This window comes from Hesperophylax consimilis, chromosome 2 (genome assembly GCF_061612785.1).
Source record: "Hesperophylax consimilis isolate HC1 chromosome 2, BYU_Hcon_1.0, whole genome shotgun sequence".
Lineage (NCBI taxonomy): Eukaryota > Metazoa > Arthropoda > Insecta > Trichoptera > Limnephilidae > Hesperophylax > Hesperophylax consimilis.
The window spans coordinates 35,579,080-35,605,340 of record NC_142837.1 but is presented as its reverse complement, the minus strand read 5'-3'; the positions used below and the strand labels follow the sequence as shown (position 1 = coordinate 35,605,340).

At 33.7% G+C, this 26,261-nt stretch overlaps 2 protein-coding genes across 2 annotated transcripts in view; one reads left to right on the top strand and one right to left on the bottom strand.

Annotated features, from left to right (window-relative positions):
* Nucleotides 1-1,044: 1,044 nt before the first annotated feature.
* Nucleotides 1,045-26,261, top strand: part of LOC149425956 (uncharacterized) — a 297,887-nt gene continuing 272,670 nt past the window's right edge. The window contains exon 1 of the mRNA XM_089645349.1: nt 1,045-1,206. The gene's annotated coding sequence lies outside the window, so the exon portion shown is untranslated. The remainder of the gene's footprint in view (nt 1,207-26,261) is intronic.
* LOC149425957 (uncharacterized) lies at nt 20,289-22,584 on the bottom strand. The gene is made up of 5 exons (XM_089643920.1): nt 22,231-22,584; nt 21,884-22,085; nt 21,714-21,794; nt 21,463-21,537; nt 20,289-20,653 (listed from the first exon to the last, which is right to left on the bottom strand). Exons 1-5 carry the CDS (start codon nt 22,399-22,401, stop codon nt 20,289-20,291), a joined length of 894 nt encoding a protein of 297 aa, XP_089500046.1. The 5' UTR covers nt 22,402-22,584.

Genomic DNA, 26,261 nt, shown 5'->3' with positions numbered 1-26,261 from the left:
TACCGTTTTTAAGTTTGTTATAGTTAAGCGCACTTGAAGTGAAATGACACTAAATTGCGCTATGTAAATGCCATTTTATAATAATGATTTTTATAATATAAAGTTAAGGTGATAATACATTTATATAAACGATACAGACACACTGTAGGAATAATTTAAAGAACCATTAATACTGAATTACCATTTTTTTAAAGTTTGTTATACGAGTAGTTAAGCGCACTTGAATTGAAATGACACTAAACTGCGGTATATAAATGCCATGTTATTATTATTATTATTACTATTTAAAAAATATATATTTATTTTTAATTTTTAAGAAAGACGTTACGAATATCTAACAAATGAAACGAAGGTCGCGGGTTCAAATCCTGACGGCCGAAGTAAATTTGATTTGATTAATTTTGGTTCCATGATAACTCAACACGAAGACAATTCAAAAAACCTTTAAAAATTGATAAAAACGATGAAAAAAAACTCACTTATATACTTAACCTTATATCGCCTTTCAAAGGTGCGTTTAACTGTCATTTTCATTGATTTATGACATAAGCGACAACATGGGTAAATGGTTAAAAAAATGTCACTCTCAGTATAGAATTTTTGACCATTTTCACGAATACATTTAATGTACCTATAGTTATTATTTTATTTTACATTTCCAACAAGCAAATTATAAACTAACGGATGATCATTGATTGCAAACATAATATTATTACCAGTTAACCTGTTAAGTAAATTAGAAATCGAGGTTTTGTGAAAGTGATCTCTTCTATATTATAACATAAACAATAATAAACATCAATATATGCTAATATTTGAACGTGTTTCATTATGATATTAGGTACCTACTCAACACAGTTTCCATTGTCTCCATCACATTGTTGGCCATTATCGTGTATTCAATACCTGACCGCATACTTAAACGGATTGTTCCGCGCAAAACATCACCCAAATATATCCACGCAACAACCGTAAAGCGGTTTTGCAAATAGTGAAGCAAGCAAATAAATAACCAAGTGAAATTATGATTTGTTTACAGAAGTGCGCCCGTCTGGTCTGGTGTAATACCGGCTTTAGCGCAGCGCAAGAGCTGGCGTACTGCGAGTACTTCCCATGGCGCCGCCGATGTTCCCAGAAGTCGGCGTAAAGACGCTATTACACGGTATATTGGGTCCGCGATCTCTCCACTGTGTGCTGACTCTAAATGTAAGTATTGTTTATTGGTTTTAGGCCGGTTTTGATCACAGGCCAGTTGGTCATTTAATCGGTAAATCATTTTATAATAATAATATAGCAGAATGTATACAGGTGAAGATTATACCATGAGATGTTCGTATACATTTTTATATCAGTATTATCTACCTGATTCTGGTCTAAAAAATCATTTTGCAGATTATGTAAATGGTTTTTATTTATAGATCTTTTCTTTACCCAACTTCTAGGATAAAAATTTATGTCTTTGGTGTACAGTATACGAATACGTGAGTATAAGAAACGCAAACGAAAAATATAGATTAGGAACCATCAATTTGGAAGACGAGTATGGATTTCGCCGCATCGGAAACTATTTATTGGATAATAAATGCCATAGATCATCCCACATTTCGTTTGGTGACTTAGCACAATTTGAGGTTTGTATGGGTCTTGTCCGTCACTCCTGCACACATTAAACCCCCGATTCATAACCACCCCTCATACCTTTTTCCTTCCCAGAACTTCTTCTTCGTCCTTTTTTCATTTATTTTTCATCAGAGCCTCCTTTATGGAGCTAATGTCATAAACAATATTTATTTATGAATTTCCCACAAACATATTTCATATGTTCATAAAGTATTAGAAAATTTACAAATTTTATGCAATGAACAAAAAAATGACTGTAGAAAAGCTATTTTACGGTAGCAAACTCTCTAGTTCGATCAACTTTTAATAACGTAAATAATTAAATGGACTTTACATTACATGTTATTATATATTTCCAAGCAATTTGCTTTGGCGCTACTTCTTGCCTATCCTACTCGTACATAATCTTTTGCGTTTATAGTTTAATTACTACCTTTACATGAAATATAGTATAATCATTCGCCACTCGAGTTAAAAACATGTTTTACCGTTAATACTTTGGACTAAGTCTAAATAATGTCTTTCCGTAAAATGTTTCTCTAGAGTTATTAAAAGTATATAATTTATTTATTTATTAACGCCCCTTTCGGGGGCTTTTACGTATGAATAGTAAAAGTTACACCATTAAACTGCCCAAGTAATAATCTTTTGTGTTGTGCATACCCAATGTCTACCGATTTATAACAACAAATTATTATAAACAATAGTTAAATAATAAAAATTTGCTTCTTCAAAATTATAAATGATATTATTGATTCACCTACTCTACTGCAACTCATTCCCTTCAATATCCCCTCGCACAGACTCAGAAATAATGAACTGCTCTTCCTCAACCATCATTCGAAAAATTATGGATATTATTCACCATTGTCCAGAATGTGTAGACTGGTCAACTCAAGTCAAAACCTTAACTTTTTTGGGATAAGTCTGAATGATTTTTGCCAGTCGCTAAACAAGTGACGGAATATTATAAGTGTCCTGTGGTCCTGACCCACGGCGTATTCTTGACTTGATTCGACTTGTCACTTTATTTTCTTATATTATATCTGCTTTATGTCTTTGCTTTCATTTACCTTGTCTACTCCTGTATTTTTCATTTTACCGTATTCGTGTTATTATTTTGTAATTTGGACGATGTCCGTTAATAAATAAATAAAATAAAAAATTAGTCGCCTGAAATATTCATACAAATTTAAAATATCTCCCGAGTAAAAATAAATGCCGCCGACGGGAATTTTTACTGGGGAGATATTTTCAATTTGTGTGGATATTTTAGGCGACTGATTATTACTTTTTTATCCTTTGATGCACTATTCCTGTATAAAGTAGTTAACAATAATATTGCATGCCCAGAGTTGCTAAATAAGATTCAATTCAGTGTACCTGACGGTACCTGACGGTACCTGACCTGACGGCCGGCATAGTCCAGCGTTAACGCATTGGACTACCATTCCGAAGGTCGCGGGTTCGAACCCGGCGTGCGCAAATAAATTTTATTTGATTAATTTGTGTTATTTCACAATTAATTAATTAAAATAATATATAGTATATTTGCGGCACGTTCCAGAGTGGAAGATACTACCAGTATCGCCCTGGTGTAAGACCACCATTCAGAATTGAAACATTGCTCCAAATGGCTTTAGCCGTGTTTAGTGACTAGATCTGAATAGCCAGGTACTTCCCCACCTTCCTCTTTCCCTTCCCCACTTACCTTCAGCCTCACAACATCCCCCAATTGGGGATGCCATAGTCTCACTGGCTCCATATGGGAGCAGTTGGGACTCTTGTGAGGTATTCACTATAAAAAAATTAAAAAAATAAAAAAAACCTGCACGTTCAACACGCTCTTCTGTCCTGTTCAGGGTGGATCAATGCAAAACGAACTCTAAGCAGAATTCTTGCCTGAACAGACTATGCAATAATTACAATAGCGTATTATCCAAGGTGGATATTTTCAGTTGCGTTTTAACTAACCAAAAACAAGAGGTCCATAAAAGAATATTTCTATTATGATTTTATTGAAATCTACAACTTCTCTCCATGGCTGTAAATGTATTGATACATTTTTGAATTCATATTCCTTTCTTACAAATTTAATTTACTTATTCCTTATTATGCTGTCTCAGTAGAGGTAAAGTCACAAGGAGGAAATCCATAATTGGTTTTATTTTGGCTATGTAATACTTATGTACAAACACAAATAAATGTAAACTGTCGATTTCCCGAAAATTAATAAATAAATAAAAAGTGTTAATTGTCACAGTTAAGGATGGAAAAATAAAACACTTGTCCAGATGTTGTGTAAATTTAGTTTCAAGTGATAATTAACGATAATAAAATTAAATCAATTAAAATTATTTCCCTCGAGGCTTACGTCATATTTGGGGAATGCTGTGTGAAAGGTTTTTTAAGGTAAGGAAGGAGATGGAGTTCTGGCAATGAAAAGGGTATTAGGGGTGGTTTGGTATCTGCGGGTCAGTACGGCTAGAAGTAACGGAATTATGAATCCATCCCACTGCGGTGCAAGGTGATGGGTCGAGAGAGTCCGACTGGAGAGGGCAAAGGGTCTCCCTCAACCAACGGAGCTGGAGCTCTACAAACTTCATCCCATGAACCCGGGCACCCCTGCGAAGTCACCAAACGTAGCGAACATCTTTTGGTGACCTGTGGCAGTCGTTTACTTTAAACAAACATCTATGTAGTTTATCCATAGGTCAGTTGTTTAACCATTTCGGTACCAGTCCGATGAAACCTTTAAAATGTCGGATATATCTTGATACATATATTTAAGTGACAAGTGTGGCGAAGTACCTACCCACTTGCCTAATAAACGTAATTTAACTGCCAGTTAGAAGTAAGTACTCAATAATAAAGTTAACATTTACATTGGTGTCACTTTTGTCATGTTTCAGTTCTATTTTCGAAATTCTAACAGTTGCACTTCTGCCACGATGTCATTAAGGCCAGTGTTTCTCAACCTGGGTTCATATTGTTCCCACATTAAGGCCGTGGTCATTTAAAGGGAATCAATTATTTTTCGCCAGGAGTAACAATATATTTAAGATACATTTAAAAAAAATTATATATACCTACGACATATGTTTCTTATAGAGCTGCGGTAAAGTAGTACGAAAGCTAATGTTAGATATTCATTTTGCTGTTAAATTAAGGTTTTACCTAGAAGTCTAAGATAGTTAGGTGGGGTTTAACAAGATAATGTTAGATGGTAAACATTTCTTAGATAAATCAATTTGTCGGACTTGTATAGAAACGCATTATATTATTTATTATCCCAACAAAAAAACATAACAAATTCTGGAAAAAGTATGAAATTTTCACAGCTCTGGGATAAGGCATATTTTGACATTATTGCATAATACAGGGTTTTCCAATAAGATGTGTTATTTTGATATTCAACCGTAAAAGATCAATGGTTTCGTTGCTTTTGTGGCACATAGCGCCGTCTTTTTGAAAGTAAACGTTGTCCAGATCAATACCATCCAATTCCGGCCATAAAAAATCATAAATCATCTCTCTATAGCGCAATCCATTCACCGTAACTGTTGCTCCAGCCTAATTTTCGAAAAAGTAAGGTCGAATGACTCCGCCGGACCATGAACCGCACTAAACAGTCACACGTTGAGAATAGATAGGCTTTTCAACAATAACTCTTGGGTTTTCCGAGCCCCAGATGCGACAATTTTGCTTGTTGACGAAGCCACCGAGGTGGAAATGGGTCTCATCACTCAAGATGATTTGCATTTGATTCACTCAAGTGAATTTTAATAATTTCAATGCGTTGTTGAAGCGTGCATCGTTCCATTTTTATTAATGGCGTAGTTTTTACTTGTCAAATGTTAAAAAATGACAGCTTCAAAAGTAACATATACAGAAATAGCGGGCTATTCAAAATAACACCTCTTATTGGAAAACCCTGTATAATACATATATATACTGATATAGTAGCTGAACTGTCTGTAAGTGAAGTTGAAAATGTCGATGGGCAATGCAGAATCGTTTTACAGTAGAGTCCCTCTGTTGATTAGCGCGTTTTGATAAAACCCCATCATATTGTCACATTATTCATATTTATTATCTATTTCAGTATTTGATTCATTCAAATTCATACACAGTCTTCTTTTGTAATACCGACACTTGACTCTTGGTGTGACCCCAAACATGCATTATTTTTAGATCTATGTATTCTTATTACATGGTTCCATCACACATATGCACCAAACATCTCATTCCTACACCTTTCAATCTAGTTTTTTTCTCATAAAGGTTGGTATTACATGGTTAAAGTTTAAGCCACAGTTTAAATAAACAGACTTAGTCTGTTTTCTGTTTACCGAGTCTGGGATCTTGGTTAAATACATAAATATAGACTACCGTTGGCTATCGTATTATCTCTTGGACTTGTGGGAACACGGTAAGGCAATATTAATATGGTAGCAGGGTTTATCTAACACCATTAAGTCATTCACATCAGTAACGCCAACGTAAAAGGTTTCCTAACGCGGGCAAACAGAGCCAAGAATGTCTAGGTATAATGATAGACGTATTAACACTGTGCCGACACTACTGACAACAATCTCACTAAGGCAAGTTTATCGAGGCCTCTGAACGCTTGAGTTACCCGTTGTTGCAGTTTTATAGACTAGACAATATTTCGAAATGTGTGGCATGAGATACTGACCAATTATAAAATTAAATTTTGACACTGTGACACCTTTGCCGCAAAGGTTTAGTACGTTTTTTATGTTTCCGCACTCTGTCTTGAGGTGTTTTACGGCCAGTGATACATGTTTTCATGGAGGCTGTATGGGGGTGTGTAGCTGTATATTATAACTAACCATCATGCCGCATGTGTAGGCAGAGAGGACGGACTGCCGAAAAACAAAAAAAACTCGGTCTTGGCACGCACTCCTTGCCTCATTCACATTCATACATCGTCTCATACATTCTCTTCTGTTATTCCGGCTCTTGACTTGGCCCGACTCGTGTCTGGTTCACTTGATCGCGAAATGTACCTATTTTTTTCTCCTTCCAAACCATAGAAACTTCCCTTTCTTAATCTCAATTATTACGCTTACATCAGCATTGTATTTAACGAATCTACATCATACGATCATACATGATTTTACCACGCATACGCTTATGGGATCTCACTTCTACAGCATGCAGTCTGCTTCCGTTCTTCCTCTGCCAGTTCCATATCTCACTGCCATCCATAAGAGTAGGTACCAGCATTCCATTATGAACTCCTTGTTTCGCTTCTTTGGATAATTTTTTTTTTCCCAACCGCGTTCAATCTTCCATTTAATATAGTTTCCTGTATTTAACCTTCTTTTAATATCTCTATCAGCCTTTCTGTTTATTGTGAGCATACGTCCCAAACACAAACTAATCAACTTGCTTATGAGTATTCATCATTTACAACTATATTGCACACTCACTGGTACTCTCATTTGTTATTGAAGGGAAAAAACACAAAAGCTTGCAATTCATTTCTTGCCTTGAGATTTTTTTTCAGAAAAGCATTAAAAAACTAAACTTAAAAATCATTAAATATTATATCTATTCTAGTACACCCCTGTTTAAACTTGTATCGTATCATTTGATTTTGTCACGACGAACACTTTAGACACAAAAATAGCAACTTTTCACGCTGAAAGTGATTGACACTATCTTTTTTAAAAATTAAACTGATACATTGCTTTGGAGTATTATATAAATCAAAGGCTTGTTTTGTTTTATACAATACCTTTGTGTTGACGCCAACTTAGAGTTAGCTTAACTCCTTGTATTTATTAATATCAGTAAGAAAAGTCCAACTTTGTGCACACAATTTCATAAACATTTCTTTGTAATCAACTTTGCAATTTGATGAATTGTTAAAATTCTGTGAAACAACACGTTCTAAATGGTGACCGGATAAAACATCACATCTTAAAAAAGTTATTTAAAGTCATGGAAAGTGATGACACAAAAAATTTATTAACTGGGTAACTGGGTAATTTATTAAGTACCTAGGTTAGGTTAGGTTAGGTTAAAAAAAAAATTTCATAATTTTTAATGACTTTATATCACTTTTTAAAAGTGTGTTGAATAGTCACTGTGTTGAGTTAGCATGGAACCGTTTTAAATAAACGTTGTGATAAAAATGACAATAAATTTCTTTACAAAATTATGAAAACCAAGTAGAATCTTCCCTTTTGGCCACAGTCTGAATTAATACCAATCAATCACTGTCTACTAAGAAGCCCCGAAACTTTCCATATTCCTTTCCAAAGAACTATCTTAACCTTCTCCCAACTTCTTTTGCAAATTTGTCGACTAGATAACATCCACTGTAGCAGCAAGATTCCTTACATATTTACCCCAGAACTTTACAAAATCTTTTTGTTCATTAATGTTTTTTGTCGCTGTTGTTTTACACAACTACAAAAACAAATGTGTTTTAAAATTTACATAACTGATAAACAAGCATGAATGTAGGGTAAATGGTTATTTATCAATTGTGTAAAATTTAAGAGTAGTTAATTATTTTATATATATCACCGTTATTATACGACTTTGTCATTTTGTTATTAAAGTAGGTACTTCCATGTAAAATCAAATTTACATTGGGTTTTTACATATTAAGAGGTTTGAATACTACTTTTCCATAGAAGCTTTAGATTGTGTTTGGAAGAGGAGTGCACAGTACATTATTGTAGTTATTTATAAGTAATTAATAATATGATAGGTATTGCGTGTTGTAGTAAGTGTATATGTTTTTGTATTTTTTATCAACCCTTGTCTGTTGTATAGTGAGTCCATAAACTAAATAAAATAAAATAAGCGAAATAATAATAATAATAATATTTGGCTAATTTATATAGCGCCGTTTTCGTGAGAAATCACCTCAAGGGCGCTGTACAAATATATTTCTTAAATAGTTAATACTAGAACTACTGACTTATCTCTAAGACTTATATCTAGTGACTTACGACTAAGGCCTATAACTACTATCTTAACGACATATATACGAGTATTTACATATTTAGCAACTTACAACTAAAATTAATATTAACAATCTAATCTTACTAACGCCAGAAGAAGAAGGAAGTTCCGTTATATTAGGGTGTTTTTTATTGTTACATAGCTGGATATATATGTTAAATGAATGAAATTAATAAATAAAATCAATCGTCAATCTTAAACGCATTTAGATGATTCATCTGCCAACAATTAAACCGATTGACTTGTTATGTTCCCGCTGATATTGTCCATTGTCCATTGGTAGGCAAGTCAATAGAAAAATTGAATGAACGGAATCGCTAGATAATGTAACAATTACAGTATAAAAAAAATGAAAAAAAAGAAATATTTGGATAGAATGACGGATTTATGGAAATGAGTGTCTGAAAAAGTGAGTTTTTAGTTTGGATCTAAATTCTGTTGGGCTGGTTATACATCTCAATTCCATAGGAAGTTTATTCCAAGCCTTAGGGCCGGATACTCCGAATGCACGATCACCAAACTTAGTGTTCGGATTTCGCTTAGGCTCTTTCAACCTTCCAATTGCAGATGATGTCGCTGATCTAAGACTTGACTGCCTTAGACCAGGAAAGAAAGTAGAAAGTAAAGTAAGAAAAATTATCGAGTTTGAAAATGTTTTTATTTGGGGTAACCCCTATTTAATGTAATATAATTTAATCGTCATTATCAGAATTTATACAGATTTATAACATAATGCTACAAATACTGAATTGTCGAACTGAACCTCAACTTATGGAAAAGAAACGATGCAATTGTAAATTGAAGTTGATTCGTTCCTTTCCTGTAATTCGTGGCACGGTTCGCGTTTCGGTTCGCAAATGTATACGTACCCTAATACTTTTGAACAACAAGTTTTTAATTTCCAAACAAATATTTGTTGTTCCTGAAGATAATATATCTTATATTCTTATATTCATTTGTAGAGCCGAAACAGTAATTTTAGAAAAAAAAATATCGTAAAGTATGTTCCGAAAATTATTAAAAACAAATTTTATTCTGTTATTTTACAAGTTATAGGTATGAAACAAATTATTACGACTTACCATCTGTCGACAGATTTTTATACGAGTCGTGTTTTTTTCAAATAATAATAATATTTGTATAGCGCCGTTTTTGTGCAAAATCACCTCAAGGGAACTTTCATTTTCAGAACTTTCGCTTTATCGTTTTTTTTATATTAGCTATTTTTCTCTCTAGCATTCGTTTACATATCTCCCTTTCAAACCTTCTTCTTCTTCTTTTTTAATGCTTACTTTGCCCTAAGCCCCCCGTATACTCAATTTCTATCGATTTATAACAAGTTTTTCTTTAACTCTTTAAGTTATCAAAAAAATAGTATTATTTTTGAAGATAATATTTATACATTTGTTTTGCCGAAACTTTAATTATTTTAAATTCGCTGGTAAAAAAAAAAGGAAGCTACGAAAATTATTAAAAACACGTTTTGTTCCGTTATTTAATATGTTATAGGCATGAAAAAATTCACAGCATATCTTTAAATGCAACTTAAGCATCTTTCGACAGATGTTTTATTAAACATTTTCACCATTTTAACTTAATTGTTATCGTTTTTTTTAATATTAACGCGCTCCCTCTAACATTCGTATTTACAATTATAATTATATTTCAAACCATTATTGAACGCTTTCTACGGGGCCTTAAGCAATTTTGTGTAATTTCTGTGTAAGCAAATTTAAAAAAGTGGAAAGTTTAACATTACATTGAAGTAAAGTGTCATTTTTCCTTGAAATATGCACGAAATAAATTGGTACGTGACTTTTTGTTCTGACAACTAATTAACTGAAAAATAAATGTGTGTTTAACGTTTTCTTTGCAAGCAAATTGGAATAAGGTTATTGATACATTGCATTGAATCGAAGTGTCAATTTCTTTTGACATGTAAAGTTGATTTGCGGCCTTTTGATTCTGACAGCGATTTATGAGGCATTACTTCGAGTGGGTGATCTTAGATTTGCTTTTAAGGCGATGCACTATGTCGTGTAATATTTTAAATTGAGCCGCTATCAATAATAACCCTTACGTAGATGGCGATAAGGTTTAAATTCCCGCTTAACATTATCCGCCTGTTTTGATTTATGCAAGAAAAAAATATGGCCAAAAAGTGCCTTTTATTTTATTTTGTGGATTTTCAGGCATAAATATTTTTTTTTTCGATCATTTTATAAATAACTTAAATTGCCACATTATACAATAAAATCATAACCGAAAATGGGTTCGGAAGTAGGAGATTTTTAACTTTAAAGCAGTTTTCATAGGACTTTTACATTATTTTTTTCTGGGCTTATAAAAAAACTTATCTAAAAAATACTCGATTTTTTCAAAGGCCAGGATTTATTCTACTGGCAGTATTTAATTAAAGTATCTGAAACATTTCTAGGCGATCAAATTTTCAAACCAAAAACACATGATTTTGCATTACTACGTATGGCATCGCCTTAAGTAATTTTAACCAAACAGTTAACTTGAGATATGTGTGTCTCACAATCATAAGTTTTTTTATAAGCCCAGAAAAAAATAATGTAAAAGTCCTATGAAAACTGCTTTAAAGTTAAAAATCTCCTACTTCCGAACCCATTTTCGGTTATGATTTTATTGTATAATGTGGCAATTTAAGTTATTTATAAAATGATCGAAAAAAAAAATATTTATGCCTGAAAATCCACAAAATAAAATAAAAGGCACTTTTTGGCCATGTTTTTTTCTTGCATAAATCAAAACAGGCGAATGGTGTTAAGCGGGAATTTAAACCTTATCGCTATCTACGTAACGGTTGTTATTGATAGCGGCTCATTTAAAATATTGCACGATGTAGTGCATCGCCTTAAAGTAAAACTTCTTCGAAATTATTTGTAATTATTACAGCAAACCAATAAGTAGCCTTGTTGATACTAAGCGACTCTCTTGGTAACTCTTGTTTGTGACAACACTGTACGGTTGAAACAATGCAGTGTTTGACCAACAAGTTATAAGCGGAAAATGATAATATTTGTTGTTGGTAGCGTGAGAAGTTTCTTAATTTTAAATTTGAGTGTTGACAGAACTCGTTAGAGACGGACTTAACACAGTATTTTTGGGAATACGTGTTTGTCGGAGGCACGAAATTAAATTCTTCGACTAACACGGAGGTATTTCATATGTTGGCTTTATTATGTTAGCACAGGTACAACAAACGATTAAGTAAAGTGATTTTTTTGTCAATACTTAAATGTTATTTTTTTTTTTATCAATTCACTATCAGGCTTCACTATTATTTTAAAATGTGTATTTTTTGTCGTTTGATAATTAAAAAATAACATGAAATACATACTTACCTATGGCGTCTGTTTTATCTTTGACGTGCAAATGGATCCGGTGAAATACTCGAAATCAGAGCTACCGTTCTACACGCTCCAGAATTTTTCGGATATCCTTGGATTTGTTTGGAACTTTTTGAACATAAAAATAATGTCTGTTTTAAGGCTTAGACACATTACGGCATATATGTATTATATGTTGGGGTGACACACTACGCTATAATCTTCCGTGGGAGAGGGGGTCAGATCAATTGGGAAACTGCCGTCGAATTTCATTTCTTTGTATGGGATCTGTCACTTTGACAGATAACAGCCGTGTAATTACGGCCGCTTATTTTGCCGTACGAGTTATATAAAACGCTTTGAACTCATAGCGTAATTTTCCACCCCCTTTATGTTCAATGTTATTCTTTTGATATTTCGGGAAAAATTTATTTATTTGCAATTTACTTCAAGTATTTTTTGCAAATGTATCAGAACTAGCAGAAAATTCCAGAGCGGGTTTTGCAAGTCTACGACCTTATTATTATATTGACCCAGAAATTCCGGACAGAATAACATTGAAAATGTTATGAGTCCAGAACTCACCATTCGAGAGTTTAGGGATTTATGTTCATATTTATGAAAAATATTTGATGTTAGTAAAGTTTTACATAAATATTTTCAGTTTTATAAACGTAGGAAGTTAAGAACTATTTACAAAACGGTTGTGGATTGTAATTATTGTAAGTTGTAATTAAATACTTGACGCGTGGACATAACATTAAAAATTCAAGTTTCCAGGCTGAAATTCGTGTTCATTACTTCGGACAACTTTATAAATAAGCACTTCCGAAAAACTTTAATTTTTATGAATCCAATTATTAAAAATATACAGTTAAGCCCACCATTGCCACTGTGACATATAACATATCAATCTGCCATAAAGCTGAATAACTCCTGCCTGTTAAACCGGCATTTCATTAAGTTAGTGTCAGGTATATCAAACGAAACTTCTAGCTAGAAGAATAAATTATCATAAAGCGTAGAATAAACCTTTAATATTTTACGTTCTAGTGATAAGTAACAAATTACACTGACATCTACGTGAGAATTGAGGCTGTATCGGACCATCCAGGGCCGTGTTTAGGTTGCAGGTCGCCCTGGGTAAAACTTAGCCCATCCGATCGGTTAAAATTGCGATTTAGGCATTTTTGCGACCTAGCTCAAAGGTGTCCGTGTTTTATTTTTATAGGGCCTAATAGGACAGGAACCTTAAAATATATTTGCTTCCATTAACCAAGTTTTTCCTCAACTTTTGAGTTATGAATTTCTTTGTATTCCTATTTTCATAACGATTGCTTTGAGTTAAAATATTGTCTCCAATTTTGGACAAAAATTAGTTAGATGTCGCCACTTCCGTTGGCATTTCGCACTTGGACGGGCCCTAGGCTAACGTAAATACTGTGCTTTCACTATTAAATTGCAGTTCCCTTGTACTGTAATACCTACAGGCTCGTAGTGGATTGAAGCTGGCGGCACGGTATCGCTTCCAAGTAAATAAACACAAACTCGACAACCAACAATTACACATCTTCGGATCTACCGGATCTGCCCTTATGATGGACACTGCAACGCTGTCCGAAACATCGGCTAAAGATGGAGTTAGCGCAACACGGCATAACACCCCAAAAACAAACAACAACAAAAAAATTGGTTATATATTTATGGAATCAAATATTGCATTACCTAAACCTACCGTCCCAAAGACATAAACATAAAAAAAATATGTTGTAAATCATCTAGGCAATCCTTTTGTGTGCACAGATATTATATCTCCTTAACAATAATGTATATTTTTACGCTAAAAAGTCCATGGAAAAATTTTGTATTTACGTAAAACACAGATACTATAATATTTCACTAAAACATCTTTATATATATCAAAATCTAATGTTTCCAGGTTTGCTAAACTTCAAACTCAGTTTTCTCAGTGTTATCTTATATGGAGATACGGGACAAGTTGTGGTACATTATATTGACAATAAATACGCACAGTCTGATAATATAACATGTAGATAGTATCAACACTATGTAACAGCTTGACACGCTTGTCAAAGTAGTAACTAAAAAACGTACCTTTAATTTTGAATACTCAAAATTCACACCAGTAACACATTGTCTTTCAATTTCCGGAGAATTAATGCCGTCCCCTAAAGTTTGCAGTCTAGACCTAAATACGGTTCTGGCATAAACAGAGGCACAGATGTAGTATTGAGTGTTTACCTATAGAGATGAGTTCTCACAGGTCTCACAGGTTTGGTGGTGGTTGGACCTAATGAACCTAATGATGCGGGTTCCCTGGAGAAGGTGGGGACCACTCTTGCATTATTGCATCACAGGTATTCTAAGTAAAATATATTCAATAAAGTCAAGCAAGTTCCAAGTACCTGCTGTGAACTAACCGCAATTACAATTTTATTACTAGTCTCTGTTTGCGTATAAATTTTATGTCTTTATTATGTAGCCTCTTGCGTAAAGACAAGAAAAATATGACATTCATTTATTTATTTATTCATTTCTATTCTTTTGCATACAGTTCACATAATAAGTACTTACCAGTTATACAAAAAATGTCAGAAATCAGTAACTGTATGGTTTATTAGTAGTGTTTTCTGAATACCTCACAAGGAGCACCTGTGCTGAGGTGTTTGCATGTTTTAGACAAGGTGTTATTATACCGTCATAAGTAAAAACACAGCATCGTCCTTGAGATTCTTGAAGAGGGTACTGTGGTTCCACCGAAGGCGGCAGTAATATTAGGTTACTGGCAGAAAGTAAATCATACTATTACTTAGACACAATATAGTCACAATTTGGTGTAAAGAAAATGATACCACAAGAAATGATGCAGTAAGACAAAACTAGAATAAAATAATACATATTTCATTATTTTTTTTTATTTTTTTATTTAATATTTGTATGTTTTTACAATAAATATACAATTATACATATTATACAGTGTTATCAATGTAAATAATAATAGCTTTTCCTCACCATAAAGAGACAAGGCTCTTGTGTTTGGTGAGTGAATCCTAGCTCAATTATATGGAATCATGTAAGTAAGTAAATAATATATTTGCAAAACCAAAGGGATAAGTAAGAAATAGGCAAGATTTATCAATAATACAGTTTCAAGATTTGAAGGAAATAATAATAAGAGTAAGATATGGACTTTTATAGTAGTTTTAGGTAATTTTTTAATTTTATTTTAAATTCCTGAATATCTTCAATATTTTTTAGATATAATGGAAGGATGTTAAAATATGTTATACCTAGATAGAGATAGGTATTTTGTGTGTGCTTTGTATTAAGTTTTGGGATTTTGATAGTTTTTTTGATATCTTACTGATGAATTGAATTGTAAGTTATTTAACTGTATTTCTTTATAAATTTGTAGAATTGAATATTTTTTATTTATATTGTCTATTGTGGGTACATTGAATATTGAAAAGAGAATCTCAGTAGAAAATTTGGATGGTTTTTTCAATATTACTTTAATTATCAATCTTTGAACTATTTTAAGTGGATTTAATATATTGTTATAAGTTCCTCCCCAGCCAATAATACCATATTGTAATATAGATTTTACAATTGCATAGTACACCCTTTTTAGGTTTTCTAGTCTAAGAATATTTCTAAGTCTTATAAATATATAAATACATTTTCTAATTCTTTTGACAAGTTCACAATTTTGTTTTTTCCATTTAAAATGTTGATCTATATATATACCAAGATATTTAATTTCAGAAGTTAGACTAAGTATAGAACATTCTTGATTGCAATTAGTTCTGTTACATTCAAGTTGATGTATTATAATTTTTAATTCTGGTATTGATTTAAATTTGTTGATAGAGAATGGGATACATTTTGTTTTTTCAGTATTTAATGAGAGGAGGTTTTTTCAGTATTTAATGATAGTTTAATGTTAGTTTTTATAATTTCCGCAGCGTTTAGTACCCTTTTTTTTAAAAACATACAACAAACGATGTTGTATTCCCATGAGTTATTAAACTCATTAAGGGATCGCCAATTGGTAGTTTTGAAATAGAAGAGTAAAAAAATAAAAAAAAGAGTTTTGTACAGAAAAATTAGACCCAACCCAACCCAATGTGCAGACACAATGTATGAAGAAAACATTTACAAAACATTTCACAGAAGCAACATACAGACACAACATATGAAGAATCACTTTACAGATATGTCACAAAAAAATGTCTTATAATTGAATTATTATAATCACTCATTTGATTTATGTACTGTTGGTGTCAAAAAGTTGAAAAAGTATCTTTAATGATGGACATAAAAACAAAATCGGGAAAATACATTAAAAAGTACGGGCTCAAAAATAAATAGACCTAATACAAGATGTTTTACATTCAAAATACATGAGAAGATTAAAAAAGCCCATCATCTCTGGGTGTACAAAGTTTGGTATTTGGAGATAATTAGGACGGCTATCAGAACAGAGTTTGTACCTACTTATGACTCGTTTTCCAAATAACATTTGAAAAAATAGGATTTCAATATATCGTTTCGAGATTTGTTAGAGGCATATACCTGTCTTAATTCTTCAGGCAATTTGTTATAGTTAGTGTAGGCAATATATTCTAATGATTTCAGTCCGAACTTTGTTGAGTGTATTTTTGATATATGTAGTTTGTTGTGTTGTCGTGTATTATATTGGTGAACATCGTTGTTATAGTTCAGTTTTATATTTGTGTGGGTGTTACACTGAATAATATTTACAATGGTGTTTGTTATCTCAAAGCTAGGAACCATCTTAAATGGCAAAACAAGTGCGTGACGGTAAATATCTTTAACAGGTATATCCCAAGGCAAGCCAAAAATGTTACGCATGGCTCTATTTTGGATTATTTGCACCTCCGATATCATTTTTTTGGTAGCAAAGCCCCAGATACTCGAAAGATATGCCAAGTGGGAGTGAATCATAGCATAGTACAATGATTGCAGTATGGCTGTGGGAAGCAATCTACCTAGTCTATACATTACACCGGTCACCGGAGCAATCTTTGATTTAACATGGTCAAAATGGTTTTTCCATGTAAGCCGTGAGTCAATCAAAAGTCCTAGATACTTCGCGACATCTGTTTGTTCCAGTTTGTTTATTCCCAGGGAAATGTTTAGGCGTTGTCCTTTCCTATTCCCGAATAGCACATAGTGAGTCTTTTTGATGTTAAGGCTAAGTTTATTGATTCTCAACCACTCGGCTAGATGACCCAAATCCCTTTCCATGTATTGTTCCATTTCGTTCAAATTAGTATTATGATAGAATAATATTGTGTCATCAGCATAAAGTTGAAGGGTACCTTTCAATCCCCATTTTGCAATATCATTTATATAAATCAAAAATAATAAAGGCCCAAGAATCGAGCCCTGTGGTACACCACATGTTATATTTCTATGATCACTTGATCCTTTTCCAATAACAACCGAAGAGCACCTACCCGTAAGATAACTAGATAAAAGTTTTAGATTTTTGCCCACGATGCCCAGATATTCAAGCTTTTCTAACAGAATCTTATGATCAACCGTATCGAACGCTTTTTTCGGAAGAACCGAGACAAATTCAACAGAAATCACAGCGTAACTCATGTAGGACACACTTCTAGGATTTTTTGTCCAATGATTTATATAGCCGTATTTTTTTATTATCTATAATGCCACGTGTACATCTGAGAAAAAAAAGCGCGAGTCGATCCATGAATTATGGGAAAGGAACAAAACAATTTTTTTTTCAAGTAAGCGCCTTTTTTCTCCCTTATATAATCAGCATAATATACTATTTACTACAACCATGAAAAAAGCCTGAATGGTGTGGTATTTTATTGGATATGTTGTTGTCATCATGTTAAGAAGAGAAAACTTTATGTTATATCCAATAAAACGACTCATTCCCACTTGCAACTTCCTAAAAGTATCAGTTAACAACATTTGTATGCCCACGATTGAAATCGATATGAATGCCCTTCTTTATCAGATAAACGGGGTATAATAACATGCTTAGGAGCACTTCAGTGAAACAACATACCACTAGACATTTCTGATTTCCTGTACGTACGTCACTATATTATTTGACAGTCTAACACCCGTATTCAGAGTCGATCCTTTAGTTCAAGAAACCTTCCTTTCCTTTAAAAAACACCGTTTTATATTCAGAGAACCGCCTAAAGTCGGTGTGACGTCACTTAGTAAGGAAGCTACCTTTCTCAAGATTTCAAAAAATTTTGTATTCAGAGACGTCACTATGGAAGTCTCTACGACACTGCGCACGCGCATACTTGCTTACTTTGACTTTTAGCTGTCAAAACTCGAGGTTGGTGGGTAGGGTACCTTTGCCTTGCTAAGTCGGTGATTTGTTCCCAGTTGTTGCGGTTGTTGCTGTTGAAAACATAAAACAATGGAGATGCAGATTATGGAAATGGAGATCATGGAAATGGATAACGAGTTTTTGGATTACATCGTTGATCCATACAATACACGTGACGACGTTGGCACGGACAATATGGGCAGCGTGCGGCGTTATTTACGCGATTTTGAAAATCCCGTGGAGTTTTACAGTGACCGGCAATTTAAGGATCGTTATCGGTTGGAGAAAACAACTGTAATGCATATATTAATTCCTCTATTATTTCCGAATTACGCTTTAGTTAATAATAGAGGCTTGCCCATACCTCCTGTTATTCAGGTAGCTATCGCGCTGCGATTCTACGCTACTGGTAATTATCAGGTAAATGCGTCTTTTTTACTAGATATCTATTGTCAAATTATGTTCTACTTTTGTGAAACGAAAATATTACATTTTGTGATGCTGAAACTTGTTATTTACATTATGTCTGTACTGATTTGAAATCGACAAAGAATGAAAGAATGCATATATTATTTAATGAAAACATGATGTCAACCTAAAATTAACCAGATGCCCTTAGATGTACAAAATATCTAGATGGAGTGTTCATCTTGTATTATTTTCAATGTTCATTAACTACCTACATATTTTTATATGATTCCAGATTGTTGCGGGAGATCTACACAAACTGAGCCAACCAACCTCCAGCAGAGTAGTGCAAAAGATTTCCTCCAGATTGGCGCAACGGATAACTGAATTTATTCATTTTCCTCAACGGCCCCAGGACTACGCTGAAAATCGGAAACTCTTCTATTCAAGAGCCCAATTTCCAGGAGTCGTCGGATGTATTGACTGTACACACATTGCCATCAAGAGCCCAAGCCGAACAATAGGGGAATCTTTTCGCAACAGGAAAGGATGGTTCTCCTTGAATGTGCAAGCTGTGTCAGGTCCACGTTTGGAATTTTTGGACATAGTTGCCAGGTGGCCTGGTTCTACCCACGATTCCAGGATATTTCAAAACAGCGCGTGCCGCCTAAAGTTTGAGGAGAAAAGGATTACAGGCATTCTTCTCGGGGACAGCGGATATGGCCAGACAAATTATATGTTCACACCAGTATTAAATCCTGCAAATGAAGGGCAAGAAAAATATAATAAGGCGCAAATTTCCACACGGAATGTAGTCGAAAGATTATTTGGTGTATGGAAGAGGAGATTTCCTTGTCTGAGGAGGAAATTAGAAAATAAACTAAGTAATACTACAAACATTATCGTTGCGTGTGCCATTTTGCATAATTTATGTATATCGTCAAACGACCAGCATTTTGGGCGGTTTGAGGGTATAAATATACCTGTCAATTCGGTGGTGCAGTCTGCTTCAGGCAGAACGATAAGAGATGCATTTATCCAAAGACATTTTACGTGATGTGTAATGAACTGTGAAAGGACACCATATATGTAATGAATAGTGACGTCAGTAATTGTGCCGTGTAATGAACTGTGAAAGGACACCATATCTAATGTATAATAATTGTGCTGTGTAATTAACTGTGAAAGGACACCATATATAATGTATAGTAATTGTGCTGTGTATTGAACTGTGAAAGGACACCATATCTAATGTTATGACTAATGAAGTCATATTTTTTAATGCATAGTAATTGTGCTGTGTAATGTCATGCTGTGAAAGGACACCTTATCTAATGTAATGAGTAGTGAAGTCATATTTTTTATAATATGTTATAATTATGCTGTGTATTGAATTATGAAAGAGCACAAGGGTTTATCTTAAATATATACCTATGTATGTATTAATAATGTCCATTATCAAAAAAATTGAAACAGAATGGAAAATAAATAAAACATTTATTGGAGATTAATATATTTTTTATTCATATTTATTTATTGGCGAGCTCTTTTTCCAATTCTGCCTTCGCTCTTCTTATTTGTAGTTCTATAAGTTCGTTCTGCAGACGAGCTCCTTTCGACTGCTCCCGAGCAGTCTCGATCTGCTCCCGGGCAATCTGCTGGGCAGTCTCCCTCTGCTCCCGGGCAGTCTCGATCTGCTCCCAGGCAATCTCCTGGGCAGTCTCCCTCTGCTTCCGGGCAGTCTCCTTCTGCTCCCGGGCAGTCTCTCTCTGCTCCCGGGCAGTCTCCATCCTTACTACGTGCATTTCTTCATCGTACTTTGTTAGATTGGTGCTTCTGAGGCAACGCACTTGGCCCTCGTCCCGAACCACCTGCCCACTAGATGGTATCAAGTCTGAAACAACACAAAATTACAAGCTGATTAGTGAAACAACACAAAATTGCAAGCTGATTAGTCATCAATGTAAATAACAGGTTTATTTGTGTAAATAACACTCTGTGCCCCATGACATAGTGCACAGTCGGGAAACACGCCAAACACGCGCCCAACATATTTATTTATTTACACAGTAAAGTAAGTAAGTGTAAAGTAAATATAAAGTGCAAACTATAAATTACAAGTAAAAATTAAAATTTAAAGTAAGAAAAAAAACAGTAAAAATGTAGAAATATAAATTATCTCTAAAAGGTACCCACAAAGATTTAAATATAAAAAGTAAGAAATCCTGGATTATGTCATCCGATTTGATAAAATTTTCAAGTACCTATGATTTCTAGTACATTAAATAGTTTTGGAGTGCAGTACTGGTAGGCATATTATGTTTACATGATGTATTATCGTGGTACCTACTAGCAAACAAATTAAGTTTAATGCATCTTTTGTATGAGGCCAGATTACCGACGAAGTGATCGATATTAGCATATTCATTGCATGTACACGGATGACATTTGTCATCAACAGCTCGGCTGTGGAACGATTTGCTGGCCTCTGTTTTTCCTCCCTCCTACAACATTGGTCTCTTCAAGACCCATTTTCACTCCTTCCTCAAAAACATTCCCCACACAGCATCTTCAACAGGGCCCCTCTTTCTTTATGGTGGAAAACGAGAGGTTAAAGTAAAGCTCTCCGAACTCCGAGCATTATTTGAACCTTTGTACGAAAATGCAAGTAATCACAGCAAATAGAGAGGTAAATATAGTCACCTTTCTTGGCTATAATGCGACGTGTCTTCGTCTTGAGCTGGGGCGTTGAACTTTCCTCCGGTGTTTTTGTTATATCTGAAAATTAAAAACACTTTTGCAATATTTCTATCTCGAAAATTATTTAAGATTTAGCATGACAACTGATAAAATTATGTAATAAGTTCCTACAGAGAAATGCGAACACTACCATCTAACAACAAATCACATTTTGAATTGATAAGAATCAATTATATTATCAAAAATTGACTTACCAAACACCGGCACTTCCGTCGACTGGTCAGTCCATGGCATGCTGAATAAAGCAGACGTGCTGGTGCTGGGCACAGCGGTATCTGAAACTTAAACAATACTTTATAAGAAATAAGGTCAAAGTTAAATAAACAAGTAGCCAAAATATTTCACATAACTTTCTTAAACTAACCGCGATCGCTGTCGTTGCTAAAGCTCAGTTCAACGTTGGTGGCCAAGTCCAGCACGCTGTCAACGGGATGATGCTCATCAGAGACAGTTGGCGACAGCCTGCCCCCTCCCGTCTTCATCCTGCTCCTCTTTTCCTCGCAGAGCTCCATCTTCCTTTTTGACTTAATGTTGTCCCAGCATTTCTTAAGCTGCGCTTGGGTCCGCTAAGAAGGAATTCAATAATACAGTATTATAATAGTATTACGGAATCGGAACAATAGAAGAGTATGTATATGAATGAAAAAAGAGTATCCCTGTGGGGAAACGGCGTGATGGCTAGTTAGTATTTCAATTACAAAAGATACAAACCTTTTGATTGCCGGCGATTGAGTTGAAATCATCTGTCAACTTGGCCCACGCATTTTTCTTCTCGCCAAGTTGCAGATGATTAGTCGAAATGCTGGCAACGGCAGGATATGTGTTTATTAAATCTAATAAACATTGCCTTTCACTCGGCGTGATTATAATACGAGAATTCATTGTTTAAAAAGGAAACTTTCGAGACACTCAACTGAAGATGTAACAGAGACTTTTGACAGGCCGATGTTATTTACTTATTTACGACAGACGCTTGAACTAAATCCATAGACAACAGCATAGATAAACACACAGATTGTCCCAAAACGGGGCATGTTGTTTCCGTAGAAGCAGGACATCGACAAGTTTCGGAGTCGATGTCAAGTCACACCTTTCTTTCGGCGTAGACAAAAGGTCTCTACCTGAGGAAAGGAAGCTCAAAGTGTGGACTCTGTATAGAAGCGTTAAAGGTAAGGACGGTTCTTACCTTTGCTTAGGTAAGGCTGACACTTGACTTAGACAACTTTAAGGATCGACTCTGAATACGGGTATGAGATGCTGTAAATATGCATTGACCTGGGTTGGTGCTCCTCTCAATGGTCATTCTTGCTATTAAGGCGAAGCTTCTTAGTACTAAGTAATGCTAAATCAAGTGTCTCTGGTTTGAAAATTTGTTCGCTCGGATATATTTAAGATGCTTTAATTAAATACTGCGAGTACAACATATCTTGGCCTATGAAACAGTAGAGTATTTTTGTATGTCCAGAAAAAAATAATAATCATACTTATGAAAGTATACTTAAGTTAGAAATCTCCTACTTACGAACCCTTTTTTCCATTTTCGTTTCATTGTATAATGTGACAAATCAAGTTCTTTATATAATGATCGCTAAACCTTTAAATATTTGTGTCTGAACTTTTTCAAAATAAAATAAAACACGCTTTTTGGCGATGGTTTTTCTTCTTTCGATTCTTGGTGAATTGGAATTTAAACCTTATCACTTATCACTATCTAAATAAGTGTTACTGTTACTGTTAATTTACTTATATAGTAGAATGAGTATAGAGTAGAATTGTCGATTTCAAATATTCGTCAAATTAACTAAGCATAATTTATAATTTAGTAATTAATTCCTTCCATTTTAAAAATTAGGACAATTTTCAAGTTTAATTCATGCCTATGTAATTTCAACATGTAACCGACTTTGGATAATTAACATAATACAAATACAAGACGCGTTATATACATAATAATCGAACAACAAAATGTAGCACTAAATCAGTAAATGTAGTTAGCCATTAAAATAATATGTCTATTAGAAAGAAATAGCAATAATTATTCTGCACCTAATAGTTTAATGAAACCACAGGGGTTGTCTCAGTTACGTATATCCACTCTATTATACTCTTTTATTCATCTTAGTTTTGAGCAAATGTTTTTGATATCGTAATTGGAAATTCTTAAGAATTCGGAAGGTTAAGTGCAAACTTTTAGGAAATTCACGCCAATTAATGTTTTCCGATGGACTGAAGGAAGTTTCGTAATTCCTATTAATATCTGTAATCTGAAATCCGTGATAATAAACAATTATAAACACAACTTAAGATTACTATTTATGCGATTTCTGTAATGTCTGTAATCTGAATCCTTGTTACAACTTAAGATTACTATTTATGCGATTTCTGTTATGTCTGTAATCTGAAATCCGCGATAATCACAACTTAAGATTACTATTTCTGCGATTTCTGTAATGTCTGTAATCTGAAATCCGTGATAATCACAACTTAAGATTACTATGCGATTTCTGTTATGTCTGTAATCTGAAATCCGCGATAATCACAACTTAAGATTACTATTTATGCGATTTCTGTAATGTCTTTAATCTGAAATCCGTGATAATCACAACATAAGATTACTATTTCTGCGATTTCTGTAATGTCTGTAATCTGAAATCCGCGATAATCACAGCTTAAGATTACTATTTATGCGTTTTCTAGCAACTTTGTTAGCCCATATAAAAAAAAGTCAAAAAAAAAGACAAAATACAATTGCACTCTAAACCCAATGGGCCATAATCAAGTAAGTGCCAAGATCTTGTTACCTTGGAGATGTAAGATGCAAGATTAATATCTGTTCCTGGATTTGTATGGATTCTCGACGAATTTACCATTTGTGGTTACGAGCGGCGCCAAGTAGACCAACGAAGGCCTAGCGACATAAAACACCCCACGTTAAATTAGATCCAGAAAACAAAAGGAGGATTATGGCCCCATAATTCATTGTCAATGGACGCTAGAATGATATTACGAATGGATATTTTTCGTTAACGAAAAACTGCAGTTAAAGTATATAAGGAAACCTCGAAGTCAAGTTATATAATTCCATTTCTCAAGTTCTTTATTATTATTGACGATTTTAGTAGAATGTAATGCTATTAGATACTGTTAACATTCCTTGTGCCTTGAAGTTTTTCAATAAAGCAATATCTCTTCTTGTATGAAGGAACTAACGAACTATTGTTCTGTCTTCCCTGGCTACGAGTTAAGTCTGTTTGATCGATTTTGTCAGTAAACTCTGGTATTTGACAATGTAATAACAATGGTAAACGAATGGATGTATTGTTGAAATAACAACCTATTCTTTCGTTTTTATAAATAATGTCTTCACTAAGCTCAATCGCATTCCGCATACAGAGTTCTTTAATTAAAATATAGTTACATAACGTCAAACTTTTACGTTACCCACCATACATGTTTTGTAATTAGTAATTAGATAGATAATTGTTGTACGATTATTGGAAATGTTTTTAAATGCTTCCATTTTATCGTGTTATCATCTACTTTTGTTTTAGTTTATTCTCTTTTCGTCTTAACTGCATCAAGTTGACTTCATGTAGAATTATTATCTTTAATTATTACTACGTTGTGTCTATGTAATATTATGATGTATTTTAACTGATACTAACCTAATATACAATAATGCCGCCTTGGATGGAACAACAGTATCCTTTTTAAGAATACCAAGGACGATTCTGTGTTCTTACTTATAACGGCATAATAACACTTTATCTAAAACATGTGAGCACCCCAGTACAGGTTCTCCGATGAAGTGTTCACAAAACACAACTATTAACCCTTACAGTTAATGATTATTGACATTTTTTGTATAGCCGGTACTTATTATGTTAACAAAAAGACAAAATAAATGTATAAATAAATACTATCTATCTATATAAATAAAAACGTTATGTTCGTTTGTCCAACAAATCTTAAATCTCTTTACAGATTGCTTTGAAATTTTGAGACAACGTTGCATTCGAATACCAATTTTATATAGATGTCACCTGTGACAGGTAAAAGCATGTTTTTTCAAAATATCGTAATCTGTTGGTCGTAAAAGAAACACGCGCTATTGTTTCTCTATCTGCACAGATATACTGAGAAACAGCAACGCGTGGCGGGGTAAATCTAATAAATAATAAATTAATTTGTGCTGAAGCAGCTAAGAATCTTATACCTTTTCCCCTAGCTTTATGAAATTTGCACAGCTTTTTTGTCGGTAATTTCTAGGTCAATAGCGTCTACTCTGTCACGAGTTATTAGGCTTTAAAATACAAATTATTTACCTGACATTAAATTGTTTCTTCCAATGTGTTGTTCTTGGGTTGAGTGTGGTAAAAAATTTCTAATAATATTGTAAGCCTACTAAATAGTACGTAACGGTTTCCCGAATGTTTGTATTTTGAATTTAAATGTTCCATACTATAATTACACATTTCAATCAATCGTTTATTTTCAATATATGTGTTAAATTTAAGATAATACATTTTGGTGAATAACTTTTTGGTTGCAGTAAAATAAAATGGATAGTGCAAATTAACATACATATCCAATAAACCAGAAGTTAAACTGATTGTATTTAAATTGTTGGTTAACAGAAACAAATCAACCAATATTTATTGTAAGTTAAGACATTTGACCTTTCGGTGATCCTGCAGTAATGCAAGGCCCGGTTTCTTGAATTATTATATCATTAATAAAAT